This window comes from Neopelma chrysocephalum, unplaced genomic scaffold (genome assembly GCF_003984885.1).
Source record: "Neopelma chrysocephalum unplaced genomic scaffold, ASM398488v2 Primary Assembly neopelma1_23, whole genome shotgun sequence".
In the NCBI taxonomy this organism is placed as follows: domain Eukaryota; kingdom Metazoa; phylum Chordata; class Aves; order Passeriformes; family Pipridae; genus Neopelma; species Neopelma chrysocephalum.
The window spans coordinates 18,854,210-18,870,433 of record NW_020897691.1 but is presented as its reverse complement, the minus strand read 5'-3'; the positions used below and the strand labels follow the sequence as shown (position 1 = coordinate 18,870,433).

Below are 16,224 nucleotides of genomic sequence, written 5' to 3'. Positions count from 1 at the left end.
TGACCTCCAGTAAGCACAAGATAAACCTAAGTTACAAGACTAAAGCCACATTTTCCCTACAGTTTACATGGATGCAGGTAAGGACCAGCACAAGCCCACCCTGACCGTGGCCTCCAGCTGTGCATGTTCACACCTCCACGCTTACACTCATGGATTGCCTTGCATAAAACAGCTTAGGGATGGGAACTGGCAGAAAACTTACCTTACAAAAAGAAATGAACTGTCTTCTTTCTGTCTGTCTGTGGCTCTATAACTGCTGCAGGGCCCAGTTGTGAACACTGGGATCTGCTGTGCCACCATGCCTCAGCTGACAGGATAACAGCATCTTAAGCCCTTCCAGCAAGATCATACAGTCCTTTAGGCTGTGGCTAAAATCAAAGCTGCTGCGGTCCCCACTGTCTGTCCCCTTTCCCGTCACAGCTTCTGATTCCCATCTCCTCTTCTGAGGTACCACTGATGCCCACACAATTGCACAGTGATTCAGTCAAAAACTAATCCAGAAACAGAGAGGTTATTTCCCATCTGGTTCAGTTCCCCAAGTCAAATTTACTGGCCAGTCCCAGGAAAGACAGTGGAGGAGATAGGACAGCACAGATGTGGGGCACAAAGCAGGACTGCAGCTGCCCTGGATTTAAATGGCTCAAAGCAGCCACAGAACTTTACCTGTAGGTTGCAACAAAAAAACATTAGCAGAAACCTATCTTTCAAAAGCATGGCAACCTTGGATAGGCCATTCAACCTCACAACTCAAACAAGCACAATGGGCAAAAAAAAAAGGGCCTTATTAAAACAAAACAAAGTAATAGCAAAACCACCAATGCCTATCTGAAATGACTTTAATACTCATACCAATAAAAAAATTAAATTAATTTATGTTTTCTGCACTTCACTCCATCAACACAATCCAATGTGAACATTTACAAACGTACTCATTAAAGACAAAATAAGGGATTAGTCTTTATAGACACACACAGCCTACTGCTGACACAAGCTCCTTTACCACAACAACAAATCTGCAGATATATCATTTGGAAGTTTTTTCCTGTAAGTCTGCTCTAGCTTTCTCACAATAGCAGAAATGTGTATTTTACTATTATCCCTTAAGTCTTGATAAATATGTTCTGTAGTAGCTGTTCTCCAGACAATTTCATTTAGGCCTCTTCCCCTTTACTCCTCTACTCTAATAGAGAACAGTTTCTGTTTATGACTTCCTTTCCTTCACAGAGTACCTAACTCCCATGTTTTCTCAAAAGCTTGAAATTTCCTTCTAATTGTGACCCCAGCAAAAGTGCTTGGAGCACTATGCTGTGCAACTTTTCATTTGGGCTCTCAGTGACTCCACATGGTCAGAGATCCACAGGTCAAACCCTCCAGATATCAGAGGAGTTAGGAGAAGGAAAGCAAGCATTGTATAGAATCTGACAGGCCATTAGAAGTAGCTAATAAAGCCATATTTTGTTTGTAGTCATTTGTTACCAACCCACATTACAAATTCGTCCGCTTTGAACTTGATGGGAACATTCATGCCAGGACTTTTATATACAATGTGTGAAGGAAACGGAACAACTATTGAGCTGTTTAGCTGCGCTTACTGTGTCACAAACCTGCTGAAAAAACTCCCCCCAAAGGGTGACACAAGCCAGCATTCAGTGCTGCAGAAAGTGGCCAGCTCCTTTTCGAATCTATCAAAGGGAAACTCTTTTTCAAAGCCACATCAGAGAAAACCATTCACCATTTAGTATTACATCTCTTTTGTTGGTTTTTGACACTTGTATAAGCTTGCTATGTAGCTGCTGTGATTTTACACAATGCCCTTAAGAAATAAAAAGATAACGGGCAAATAGTATAAATACCAGAATACCATGAAACAAAACATAACTAAATTTTATTAAAAGCCTAACACCACTGCTATAACTTCAAGCTTCACTGTACAAAGACAACTTACTGATTACTACCCTGAAGAACCACATTACCTTGAAAAAACTTAAAAAGCCATATTTAGTATGCCAAAATGAAGCTAACTAGGAATGATAAACAAGGGATAGTGATAAAGGGTTTTCATAAGCAGTCCAAAACAGAATACAGAACTCCTGTTTCAGGAAAAAAACCACCATGTTCATGTATGGTCAAGCCATCACCCAAAATAGACTTATATTAAAGCCTTTATCATGTTCACCATATTTTGAATGTATGGATTATTCCTAATTTCTAAGACATCTTCCTTGGATGTAAGATGACTGGGAATTTGCTGACATGATCAAAAAAAGCCTTTGTCTCTATATACAAAGGACTGCAGTTGTTTTTAGATTGAAAAAGAAAACAAACAAACAAAAATCCCACACCAAAACCAAACCAAAATAATAATATCCTCCATTCCCCTCCATATGAAAACAGCAGGGTTTTTGAGTATATAAAGTGCTCTCTGGTTATGCATCAACGCTTTTCAGTAACGAAGTGTCTCAATAACAGCATTTGGGACCAACTTAAGAGTTTAAGCTATGTGGCCAAAATGGTTAACATTCACTGTTAATACTACCAGCTTACCCATACCTAGAATAATTATGAGCTACTAAATATACCAAACACTCAGGGACATAGATAATACCCAATACTCTGCTTAGATATCATAATGCTGGAGGTAGGACAGAGCATGGATTAAAAGTAGGACAATTATTTGAGAAAAAACACAGGCAAATGATCAGAACATTAGTTGATAAATAACTTTACTTCTCCTTACCCTAATAAACACTGTTCATGAAAAACTGGGAGGTTAAAAGTCTCTTTTAATATCTCTGCTTTTTAAACTAGGTAGTTGTTGCCAAAACAGTTCAATGTCCACAGTAGCTACTATTTTTAAGGTAAATGCCAGCATTCATTTCTGAGACCTGTTCAGAAAAATTAGTCTGTTTAAAAAAGTGTTCCTGAAAACCTGTCAAATTAATACTAGGTTCAAAGCAAATTGGTACTCTTCTTACACCAGTTTCCATAGCTTCTCCTGAGACATGCATGTTTCACATGTCATGTAAAGAATTTCTGGCACATACACTCTCCTAGGTGCCAAAGATGTAACTTTGAAATACTGTGTTTATTTCCCTATTTTTAGGGATTTACAATCATGCTATGTGCCAGAGGTAAAATATACACCATACTACCAGATTTCACAAATACATTTGGTATCTTAATATGGTAAACTCTTCAGAGAGATTCAACTGCAAATGAATACATATCCACTGAACTGCAGGAAACATCCTATATGCTTATGATACATTGTTCCAAGCCAGAGCACATAGTTTATAAAGTTTATATAGTTTCATCATTTAAGCTGAACATATTCTAGTTGGTTTAAATTCATACTGGTTTACTACCAACAAACAAGAAAATCCCCAAACCACAAGGGGCACACAAAGACAAGGCTGAGTACTTTGTCTACTATAGTGAAATAAGACCTTCAAAAATGCAAGTAGCTGCAATGTCTTCACAAAGTATATTCCTTCGGGCTCCTTCCCCCACAGCACAATGCGTAGAGCTCAGAAAAACTAAGAAATATTAGTACAAAGTAATTTCCTAACCAAAAGATCAACCTAGCCCAAGTATCACTGTCATTCCTGCTTCTACATTTCCGTACTAATAGATAGTAGCAGAATTAACGTGCCAATCTCATTACTGCTCAGGGTTTGGAGCAAATAACTCCTGGTTACAGTATTCTAAACCAGAATCTACTGAAAACATTTGAAAAGGGCACAGAAGAAAGCCTCCTCCTCACCAGATTGGTTTGTGCAAGTATGGAATTCCTACACCTAAAAAAAAAATTAATCAATCAATTTCCTCTATACAAATATACGTGTGCACAAGCACAAAACATGCATGTACATAAATAGTGCTGCTTTGAACCAGAACAAGCCTAAGCAAAGTCCACTCATATACAAGCTGTCTGTTCTCACATTTTTAAAAACAATTTTTCATCAACTTTGTTTAATATTTCTTCTTTCAGTATTTCTCATCTGCTCATCCTAGATACAATGAAATGCTACATAAAGTGCCTTCATTTTAAAATACTGAAACAAACATCATTTTCTTACTGGTAAGCTTGACGGTCTTTCTTGCTGGATGAGATTCAAGTCTTCGTGGTTAGGCTTTCCTGGTGCCATAGGGGGTTGAGATCTGGTTCCATAGCCTTCCTGAGACATGTCCTGCAATAACAATTGTAAAAGAATTATTAATTACAATTAAATCCACATCACAGAAGGGTGAAAATATAACAGCTGAGTGATGATGGTTTCTTTGGTCAGAAGTGTTTACTAGTTAAAGCTTTTTGATAGAAATATCAAGCCCACACAGTTACCACTATGACATATGCTGTTTGTAAAGAAATCCAGGGAAGTTGAGATGCATGCCAACATCCAGCAGGGACTCATACCCCTGGAACAGGGGGAAACACACAAAACCAAAACTCTTAAATAAACAACCCCCTTTTACTGTAAAAAGTAGCAAGCATGAACATTCATCCTACTCTGAGATGTATTCTCAGGCGTTTTGACGAAGTACCGAGCCAGGTGGAAGACTAGACTTGAAAATAAGATTGCAATCACTCTGTGTAATCAGACTCCTGTAGCAACCCTGGATTTACCATCGCTGCTACTGGCGCAACTTTTAAACACTGGCTATCAGGTCGTAGCACACAATGCAGCCGCTGCATCTGCTGGAGGCATGCTGCATCTGAAGGGTTTAGAAGGCAAGTGTATTTGATCAAGAATAGCTCCAAAGCCTGTACCAGTAACATGGAGGTTTTCCTCCCTACACGAGCCCATGTAGGCTTAGGTAATGGCCTAACACAACACCCACCATACACAGGTGGGGGGAGCAACAAAACAACCTCCCATGAGCCATCCCCCATCCTCCAGCACAAGCTTACTTCACACGCAGAAATAGTTGCCCATTGCAAAGCCTTAAATTCAGGCTTCATTTTAGCTACTATAGCAGCTTCTACAGCAACTTCTTCAAGGAAAACAACAGAAAGCACAGTACTGACTTCAGCATGTGTTGCTGGCAGGGAAAGTTGAAGAACCAGTTCCTGACTGCTAGAAAAGATATCTCACCTTTTTCTTTGTTGTTTTTAAATTGTTTAATTCTCCTCTCCCCTTCACGAGTTTACTACCAGTTCAGCTTGCTTCAGCCATCCTCAGACCTTCAGTTTTCAGGCATACCTAAAGCAGGTGGGTGCTGCAGGCACAAGGGGCAGGGGAAGCTGTCCTCTGCCCCACCCCACTATCACCTTGCTGCTGCCTGTGTGGGGCTGCTCAGGCAGCCCAGTGCCCACAGCCACAGCTGCAGCTCACGCAGAGACTCCAGGAGGCAGCTGGCTGGCAGAGCAGGAAAGCTTTCTGTCTCTGGTTTTAGCCCAGCTTCTGACAGAGAGAAATTTGTTAACAACTGTACCGTTTCCATTCAGCCCCTTCCACCCATCTGGGACTCTCCCAAATTATTTTAAGGGATGCAGAAAATTCAATGGGGCTAATAAAACAAACCCCAACAAACCTGATACGATATGAACCCAGCAATAAATGATCCTATCCCTAAGCCTGTGCCAAGTAAAATCAAGAAACACTTAAAAGGCCAGCACTTCAATGTGGTTACCAGCAGAGGGTAACAATTAGGCTTAAGGGTGACAAAGGCTGATGGCTGAATGATTATTATCCCCTGTGACCCCCCACACTCCCCCCCGCCCAGATTTCCACTTGTCACACAGCTCTCCTGCTGTGCACACCAGCAGGTTCCTGTGGATTAACAGTGAGGTTTAAAATCAACAAATGGCACAAGGCCTCCATTCAGCAGCCTTCACCCCAGTACAAAGGAGTAGAAAGGTGCAGGACAGCTTCACAATAGGCAAACAAATGAGCAAACCTCTGCTTTCCTTTTCATTTAAAAACGCGCAGGCACACACACACACACACACACACACACACACACACCACGCTCACGCATGCTGGAGGCTGTCACTGTGCAGGCATTCATAATAAACCTGGCAACCCCAGATTTCAACTTCCAGTTCAGCATTCCATGTCGTTCTTCCTAATTCTTAAAAAAATATGCCAAATTAAAACCACTTGTTAAAACAACAACAACAACAAAACCACACAGAAATACCAAGAGTGGTGAAAAAGGATAAATGGAATATTCAGTTTAGGGGATGTCGTAGAAACACAATTGTTCCTTTTCCCAAACAGACACTACAGGATTTTGCTGGGAAGCAAAATGTGTTTTATATTTGGAGAAATCAAGAGCTATCACTTCCTTATGAAGTACCAAGCATTTTTTCCCACAGGTTTACAAGATTTTAACCTTACTTCCTACTGAAATTTCCAGGGACATTGGTGCAGGAGAGGGAAGAGACAGCATGCTTTCTCTTGAGAAATACTGCAGGTTGAATGGAATTTACTTTTACCTGGGTATTTGAAGACTATGTATGAAATGTCTTTCCTCACACTGAAGAGCACATTAAAAACTTCAGACATGACACCCTTTATCTTTTTAAATGCACATTTTTATAGTCTTTCTTTCTGACTGTGGAAAAAAATCAAATCCATTTGCTCTATTCTAGATGAGGTTTGGAAACATGCAGAAATTAGTGTTTGTTAATTATGCAGGCACCTGTGCATTCCAAATGGGACTGAGATCACAAACTCATTCTTACATTCTCCGTAAAGCTGTGTAGATATGTCGATCACTGGAAACTTGGAAAGCAGCTCTTGAGAAGTAAAGAATCAGTTTGTTCTCAGTAAGCTGCAAGCATGGGAATCTCCCGGATGAAATATGCATGGGACTGTGTGTATAATTTTATGTGTTTATACATATGCATTGTCCAATAAAAACAGTCCATTTATATACTAAACATAATGATTAAATAATAGCATATTTCACTAAGAGGTTGGCTTCATAACGAAAATAGTGCTTAATATCATTTTCACTGAAAAACAGAAGAGAGAAAATCCCTACTGCCTTTCTTCAGTTCCACATTTGGAAACATTGTTAATATACAGCGTATTACAGAATAGCTACAACAGATTTTGAGAGATAAATAAGAAATAAGGACAGCAGTATTAGGGTAAATTGTCTGTCATGGAAGAAATGCGTGGAATTGGCAATTCTCACCTGCATCTTTGAAAGGTCATTTATCTTCCAAGCACCTAGGAACGGATTTATCGGGGACTGAACAGAGGGAACATAAGGGGAAGAGGAACATGTTACCATGTGTTGTTCTAAGTCACGGCTGAGGAGTTCCCCATTGATACTGGGATTCCTGATTTTTTTATCTGACTCCCAGTATTTCATCCATCACTAACATTGGCTTTCAAAGCAAAGCTTATGATTTTTTATGAATCATAGAAAATTCATGTACTTAAGAGAGAAATCCAGGCTTTTATAAACAGAAGGCTACAAGTTTCCACTCAGAACTTCCCAACTGGGCACAAACCCAATCATATCATAGCTGTTACAGCACAAACTGTCAACAAAGTTATAAAATAACTAAAATCAGGGTTTCCCCCATCAGATTTTAGAAAAGCACAAGGACAAATAATCAGCAAGTCATAAACATATACTCAAAATAGCTGATGTTTAGACTTTTTCACACTTTTCAAAACACATTTATCCTGTGAAACAGGTAGACAAAAAAAAAAGTATTAGACTCAGTGTAAACCCCATGTATTGGGTAAGCTGTTCAGAAATCTATCCATATACAATTATTATATTTGGGTGGTAATAATAATAACAGCAACAAACTGCTTATCATCCACAGAGCCAGGACTAGTTATTCACCTCCTATTCACATACACTTTTAGCTTGTTCTGCAAATTCTGGTAAATGGAGCCCAAGATTTGTGAAGTCTGAGGAGTAAGGGAGGAAATGGGGTATTCTCTTCCCTCTTATTCTCTGTTACTGTATTCATCTTACAGACTTTCAAAGTCTCTAATTCTGGTGTGGGATTTCACTACCAGAGAGGTTTAAAGCGACTGAGTGAGCCTATGTACTTAAAAAAGTCAAAGGCTCCTTAGTCCTGCCTCCCACAATTCTTCCAGCTGGACACACATCCCATACTTTGTATTAGTGGTCTTTATTAGACCACTTTGTTAAGTGGTGTTAAGTTTGTTAAAACTTGCCAGGTAAGTAACTCCTTTCCCCCACCTTTATGACGGGTTACTAAGTAGAACTGGCCTCGGGAAGGGTTGGGTGAGCAAGAAAGGAAGGAAATCTCCCTCCTTTGGCAGCAGCCAGCCATGAGCCTGGCTCCACACTTGCAGCAGTCAACTACACTGAGACCACTTTGGAGCAGGCCACTGACAGACAACCTTTTCCCTTTTTCATGTGCAATGTTAACTAGTATCATGCTTTCATGCTCTAGCTGGTCCTATCCTAAAAGAAGCAAGCCTGTCCACATTGACATGTTCTCTGCAAACCTGAATGAATATTGCACTGATAATGCTGGAAACCATGTAGATGAAATGCACAGTTGTTATACGATCTGCCAAAGAAGATTAAATCTAATTATTAAATAGTTTAGATTATTTTTAATGGAAAATGAAGGCATAGGGAAAATATTACTATTTGAGGGAAAACCACATTTAAAGAAGGGCTGGGTGAGAAATATCATTCAGGCTTCATTTGCTTCTACTGCAGTGAGTTTCAGAGGGATAACATGACCACCCAGGAAGATAAGTACCATGATGGTTAAATGGAAAGAAAATAATTTATTGAAAATAATATGCTAGACTTCAACTTGAAAAACTCATTAAAAACTATTTTAGCTTATGTTCTTGATTCAGTGGGTTGATCCTTAGAAGATTTCAAGTGTGAGAGCAGCAAATTCCACAGCAATGTGACAACAGCAAAGTTGAAAGCAAATTTCCCCCCCCGCCCCCCAGACCACTCGAGAATGGAAGATAGGACCCAGTATAGCAGCCAAGAGGACTGCACAGCCCTACAATAAAAGATTATTTTACTCATCTATGACGGTATACTATTGAACGTAAAGAAGCCAAGTGATATGGCTATAGAAGGACATTAGTTGTTATGACTTAACCAAGCATCTGTTCATTCTGTGTAGATAAATACATATCAATACATCTCCACTATTTCCACCTTCTGCACAAAAAGGCTACAATAAAGAAAAAAATTACTTACCAGAATGGTGACATATCCCTAAACAGCCAATTTCTAGCCCAACCCTAATACCTAACATGTCACCTACCAAGTTGTTTACTCTCTGGCAGCACAAAACTGACAACAAAGGACAGCCAACCTGTTAGAGGAATACTGTAGGTTAAGGCTGCACTCAGAAAAAATGTAACGCCCATGGGCACAGGCAACACTGAGTTTCACGCAAGCAGCCCTGTGGGGAACGATCCACTAGGGACAAAAGAGCAGAGAGGTTTGCTTGAATCCTGGACAGAATGTCTGCAGAAGTCCTACAAGTTTGTAGATGGACTCTTGCAGAAGATCCTGGGTCAAGAAGAAATGCATATATATGTGTCTTGAATTTTATGAATCAGAAACAAAAAAAAAACAAAACAAGAAAACCTAAAGCCTTGAAGAAAAGAAAACTGGTATCTTGCAGATGGTGAGCATTGTGCACAAACCAGCAAGCACGTCTCTTACTGCACAGAAGGAACAAGTGATTTCAGGAAAAAAATTGTTTTGTAGGTCCCAGCACCTATTACGCCAACAAAAAAGAAGAGAGTGCTAACCACCGGAGGTGGATTACCAATGCAGTCTGGTAATCCTCTTAAACACGCTAGTCTGTGTTTATGTGATGAACTGAATAAACCCTGTTCACAACCAGGGTACGTAAATAATTTCAAGCCAACCCTCTACCACAAAAACCTCAAGGCAAGCAGCTGCCCTGAAGTATGGCAACCAACAGGCTGGCATCTACCTCAACATGCTGATGCCATTTGCTGACTGTTGCTTCAGTGGGACTTGCAAGCAGTGATTGCTCCTAGTTCAGGTTGTTATCGTATGCCTGCAGTCAAGCCAGGCCAGGAACATGTCCTCAGAAACAAAGATGATACTTTGCCTCACCAAGTTAGTTTTGGTCTTCATCTTCATTACAGGTACTAGAGGAAGGGAAGAACTTTAGAAACATGCCAAAGCAAAAAGCCCCTTTCCTTTTCCAAAAGGAGAAATCCATCCAGAAATCATACCTAACTCCTCAAAGGAAGATCCTCCCATTTATGTGGAGACATTTGGCAAAGCTGCCAGTTTGGATGCCTCAAGTATAGACCAGTCATTGTCAGTAACACACCTCATTGTCTTCTTCAATGTTATTAATACCTTCCCTTCCAAGATATCTGCAATTTTTCTAAAACTTACTATTTCCTAGGTGGCCTCTGTTAAGCTAATTAAAAAAAAAATTACAATGGGAACGTCATTTTCTTCCTTCAGGACCCCAATTATTATGCAATGACATCCAAGTTAAGCCATATGAAACTGGAGAAGGAAGAAAAAAAACATACACTTTATGTAGCAGGCAGCAGTTGATGCAAAAGATAAAAAAAATAAACTTAGGTAAGCAAATATATTATTGATGGTCCGTCCTTCAAAATTCTCCAGAAGTTATTAGAAAGTCAGACTACCTAACTATGGAAGGTTTTTCCCTCAGAATGTTTAAAACATTTTAAACACAGATAGGATCAAAAAAAGCTCTCCACATCTAACAGTGAGATTTGTTGTTTGGACAACATAGCTTCTAGTCACATATTGGGTAATCGGGCCAACTAACAAGACAGAAGGGTCTCTCTTCCTAAATGCTCTAGTCCATTTTCACATGTGTCTCGTCTATATGGCCTCCAGGACCCACATTAAGCAAGTGATGCAGGAAGAGCTCCAAGATGAAATCATTCTCAGAAACCCTTATCTTGATATTCTCTTTTGCCACTATTGCATTCCATGGATCACAGAGCATATCAATAGTGGATTTAATCAGAAACAAGACATTTCTTCTGGTTTTCTTCTGTCATACTTGTAACATGCCACATGAAAAATAGGCGAGTTTGATGTTTGTATTAAAATGTGACTGCTGCCCACTGCACAGCCTGATAAACAGCTGTCAGCTCTTCCTTTACAGGCAAAAAAGGTAGGGTTTCTGTTCTATGGATGTAAAGTTCCACTGTAAATAAAGAGATGAGAGAGAATCCAAAGTAGTAATCTGAGAAATATAACTTGGAAATGAGAGGTAAAATGAGCACTTTATTTCCATGCATTTTCCCATGTTTACAGAGCTTTTTGGACTTTTCCTAAAAAGCTATACAAGGCTCAACAGTCCAACCACGCTTTCATTTTCTACACCCCTCCTTCCTCCCCCTGCCCATCCTTTCACTGACAAAGCTATATTTAAAACAAAACAGAAGAAACATACAAAAAAAAAGGTTTTTTTAAAAAAAGAGGACTGGTCGGCTTTGCATGTCCTATTCTTTGTAGTCACTTGGGACAGACTACCACGTTAATGTGATGACTTACAGATTTTGTGCCATCCAGCATCCTGCCCTGCCACACTAGTTCTTCCTAAAACTCCAGGAGGAATGCATCACTTCAGCAGACCCGAGATGGGAATCTGTGATGAGAAACAAGCTCTGCACCCCAAAGAAACAGCTAAACCCGACAAAAGGTGGGAGAGGGGCAGGATTTAAACCTGCCATTTGTTTCAACTCGGCTGCTGCAGAAGCAGGGAGCTGGGGGGCTCTGTGCCCCAGAGGGCAGCAGCCTGCCCCAGACTGCCTGCCGCCACCGAGGAAGTTCTCCCAAGCATACGGCTCACTGGCAGAAACGAGGTCAGAGCACTGCCCGCAGCTTACAGCAGAGCTGAAAGCCTGAAGCCAGCTTACCGAATAAAGAGAAAAGCTGCACCGAGAGCAGCTGCTACCTCTAGGCTAATACATCTAGGTACCCAAGGATGAGACTTCCTCACTCGAGACCGGGAAACATTACTTCAGTGTTTTCTTAGAGGCACATGTGTATCTGTGCTTCGAGGTAAAAGCCAGGACTTCATCTAAAGGCTCATGAAAACCCACAAATTGGTTAGGAAGGGCTGCAAAACATCACTGAGGCTGCATTTAAAAAAAAAGAACGGAGAGGTTTGTTTCCTACTCTCCATCACTCAAATACAAAGCTATATTACATTATAGACATTTCTATCACAGTCCAGTGACACCTGCTAACTTACTCCCTAATACTTGCACATGGAGGTCTCTTCAAAATGAAGACTGAAATGAGATTTGCCTACTATTTGATCAACAGTACAATCATAGGAGAAGAAACTGAAGCTCAGATACAAAAAAGTCTGTAATAAACTTGGTAAAGAAGGTATTCTCACCTGGTGTCTACTGTTTCTGTTAACTTAATTTTTCAGTATGTGAAGGGTTAGTATGTTACCTTTGGGACTAGTGGAAGTAGAGAATTAGTTGCATTACCATCCTCTCTTTCTCTGCAGTCTGTTAAAACAAACAGTATCTGTGCAAAAATTCAAATCCAGTCCACCACATGGAACAGTATCTTAGTCCAAGGAGTGGAAAGAGAACAATAATTTCCAAAAGCAAGCGCCCACCAGCAGAAGCAATTCAATGGACTGCATAATACACCAGTTTAAACAAACAGCAGCAAACTATTTCTTTAATCTTTTGATGTAGAAAAATCTTCACCACCATAACCACAACCACAATTTTCTCAAAAGAAAATATTCCCAACTGGACTGGTGCTGGGAGTGCCAGGAGGAGGGAGTAAGGGGGTGGTAAACAAGTGAAAGAAGTGATGAAAACTTAAAACTCTGAGAACAGACCACTGAATAGTCTTTAATACAGCAATGAAAACAGAGTGACTTTCATTAAAAGTCACCTCTCTTTATACATTAATCCTCTCCTTATTATATTAAAATTATCCTCTCCTGTTTTGTGAGAGTGAAAGAGGACAATCTTCATGAATTCTGTAGGCAGAGACTCAAAATCCAAACACGTATAGCTGGTTATTTAGCCTTCTCCCTAAAAACATGCATGTGGAAGATACCAAAGACAGCTTCTTGGCAATCAGGGATAAGCACGAGGAAGACATGAAGAGAGACTGTGCTCTTACAGAACTTGATTTATTGAGGGACAGCTCACCAAGACCAACAGTTGTTCTATCTCCCGCAACATAAACACCAAGCACAGTTTTGTCAACACGTAAAGGTAAACTTGTTTTTTAAGTGGTATCTTATTTATTTCAATTTGCTATTTCATTCTTTGTTGTACGTATCTGATTGCAACAACTAAAACACCCTGTACCAATTCAGCTACGCACTCCAAAATCTATTAGAAATTCTACTACAGTAGGAGAAAGTGGCAGTAAAAGGGAAATACTGGAAAGGATAATGAATACATATAAAATATATGCTGGTCTATATTCAGATAATACATTGTCTCAACAACAAAATCCCAGTGCAAAATACAGAAAATAAAACTAAATATATGTACACTGAACATCTTCAATTATTAAAGAAAACACGGGCAGCCAGAAAAATGCAGTGGTAAATTTTATGCCAGGAAATATCAACAAACTTATTTTCTTACCTCTGAGGAAAACAATGCATATTAATTTAAAGGCCATAAGAGAATAATGCTATATTGCAACTGGCCATGAGGTGTAATTTACAAGACCACTAAAATTTGGAATATACACTGCTCATACAGAACTAAAAAAAAAACAAAACAACAAAAAACCAAAACCAAACCAAACCAAACAACAACAAAAAACCCCCCAACACATTACCAAAAAACCCTTATTGAACAGATTAAGTAGTACTTTTCAGACTTGACAACATGATCACTTAATTCTAAATGCTATTCTATTTGCATTGTAGAGTTTTTCTTATAACAGGATTTGTGCTTTTATATTCTAAAACACTCGTGCAGACAACTTTGTCTATGAACAGCCATCGGATTAACGAATCATAAAATACATGACTATTACATGATCAGGTATCTTTCGATAAACTCACTATTCTGTTTAACTTACTGCTAAATTTCAAAGGTACAGATAAAATTATTTCTGGGATATTAATTTAGCGCTCAGAATAACACTAAAAGAAAACCATCATTCAGTAATAAGGAGAGTGGTAAGAGGAGCAACAATAGTTACGATCACTAATCTCCTATAACAAAATAGTTTTTATCAGCCTGCATTCCAATAGTTTTACTATCAAGCTAATTAATTGACTTCTATGCCAATATCTAAATGCCAAGCAATTAATGGCACTGAACTATAAAAGGTTTTGTCTTTGCTCTTGTAGAGTTATTTTATAAAGCAAATGCAATTCTGTCCCTTCGCTGATTTAATGCAGGCTTTGTGAGGCTAATATTCCCAAGCAATTGCAAAATAAAGAACTCCTTTAATTAACCTTCTGTGATTTAAATACTGAGAGAAATCAGAACGTAGAAACTTTAAATAATACCACCATCATAACAAAAACAATAACACTTTATGGATAAAAGCCAAACCACTGATTTGATAACTTTGAGAAATACATTTGAACACGTGTATCTTACTGTATTTCTAAACTCATTAAAAAGACTTTTCTCTAAGTATAGCATACTAAATCCATGGTAGATTTTACACAGTGTTTGAAGTTGAGCTGAAAAATGTTTCCTTTCAAGATTATTTACTTATAAATACTGAAGCTTTTCATTTGAAGAAGTGATTCAGCATCCCCACCTTTTGCACTAGAATGCTTCGCAGAGATTTTTGTTACAGACACAGGACATTGCCTGCTAAATCTACAAACTAATTGCATGTAAGTAACTGACCACTTAAAAATAAAGGAGCAAAACAGGACTTCCCTCTTCCTCCCAGACTAAGTTTTCTGTCTTTCCAATTTAGGTGAAAGGAGGCTTTTATTGCCAGAGTTTCTTTATTATATTGTATGCTAACTTCATTTTAGTACATGAAAAAATCATCAGGACTCAGGCCTTTCAGCATTGCGCACTTACAAGCACAAGAGCTGCAATATGTCTGCCAGGTTCAGAAAGATACAAAAACATGGGAATAAAAATTAAAAACCAGCAGGGTACAGGTGGTCATGAATATTCCTGCCAAACAGGTTTGCAGCATGCTCTGACCTATCTCCTCCGACTATCCGGTCAGATATCATCAAACCCCCATCAGCAGCAGATGCCTCAAGAGGTGCACTTGCTGGTTTCTCAGGAGAAGAAAGCCAACCTTCAAAATTCCTCCTTCAAATGGAAAAGCCTGCTTTCAGCAGAAAACCATTAAGAGACGAACACAGCAAAAGAACACACATACTGCGAAAATGTTTAACTAAAATGAGGGAACTTTAAACTGAAGGTGCCATACAGTTGTTGAGACAACTCCGAGGCAAACAAATACTTTCACTGACAGTCCTTTGGAAGATTATAAAACAGACGTATAAACAAGTTTGCTACATTTTATACATGAATGGTAGTACTACTTTGCAAGACAAAGTACTTCTCCTTTCCCAGTAATATTCACTTAACAAATCCAAGTTACTACAAAGACAGATATGTGTAATGGGTAATTAAACATGCTAACTTTAACAACTTCAGACCTAACAGACTGGAGTTGGATTTTTATTTGCATAAATTGATCACTATGTCTGTAAACGCTCTCTTTAAAAGAACAGGGCCAAGAAAGTGTTCTCTATATCTGAATGCAGATTTCTGGGTTTGGTCAACAAGCCTTCAGCAAAAATAAGCCTGCACTGCTGTGAGTGCTGCTCTGTGCTATGCCTTCAATTTTGTGTTTGTGCTCAGGTGTGAGTTTACAGACAATTATACTTGCTTTTTCTGCCTGACTCTATTCTTGGTAGCTACTTGGCTCTGGAAGATTATTCTCCAAGTCTAACAAGATAGCACCTATTATAATCTTATAAATACAGAGAGAAATCGCTGAAAAAAGAGAGAAGTTCGACACATCTCCTGGAGGGATATAAGCAATGCTAAGCAAACAGAGCAGTCCCCAGATGGGCAATAATCAGCCATTCCCACTACTGGGAAAAGCCGTAGCACAACAGGAGTCACAGTTTCACCGAACTCCTGAGCTGATTAAGTAACCTCCACCACACAGATAAATAACCTTATGCTTAACACTTATTTGCTATCCTAGCAGCATCATGATTATGAAATACAACTTGATAAAAGCAGAAATCTAACTGGTAAAGAATTCAAT

General features: G+C 39.1%; 1 protein-coding gene across 1 annotated transcript in view; it reads right to left on the bottom strand.

Moving 5' to 3' along the window:
• Positions 1 to 16,224, bottom strand: part of ARID1B (AT-rich interaction domain 1B) — a 324,487-nt gene that overhangs the window by 220,075 nt on the left and 88,188 nt on the right. The window contains 1 exon segment of the mRNA XM_027688947.1: positions 4,080 to 4,190. Within this exon segment, the coding sequence (XP_027544748.1) occupies positions 4,080 to 4,190 (111 nt within the window).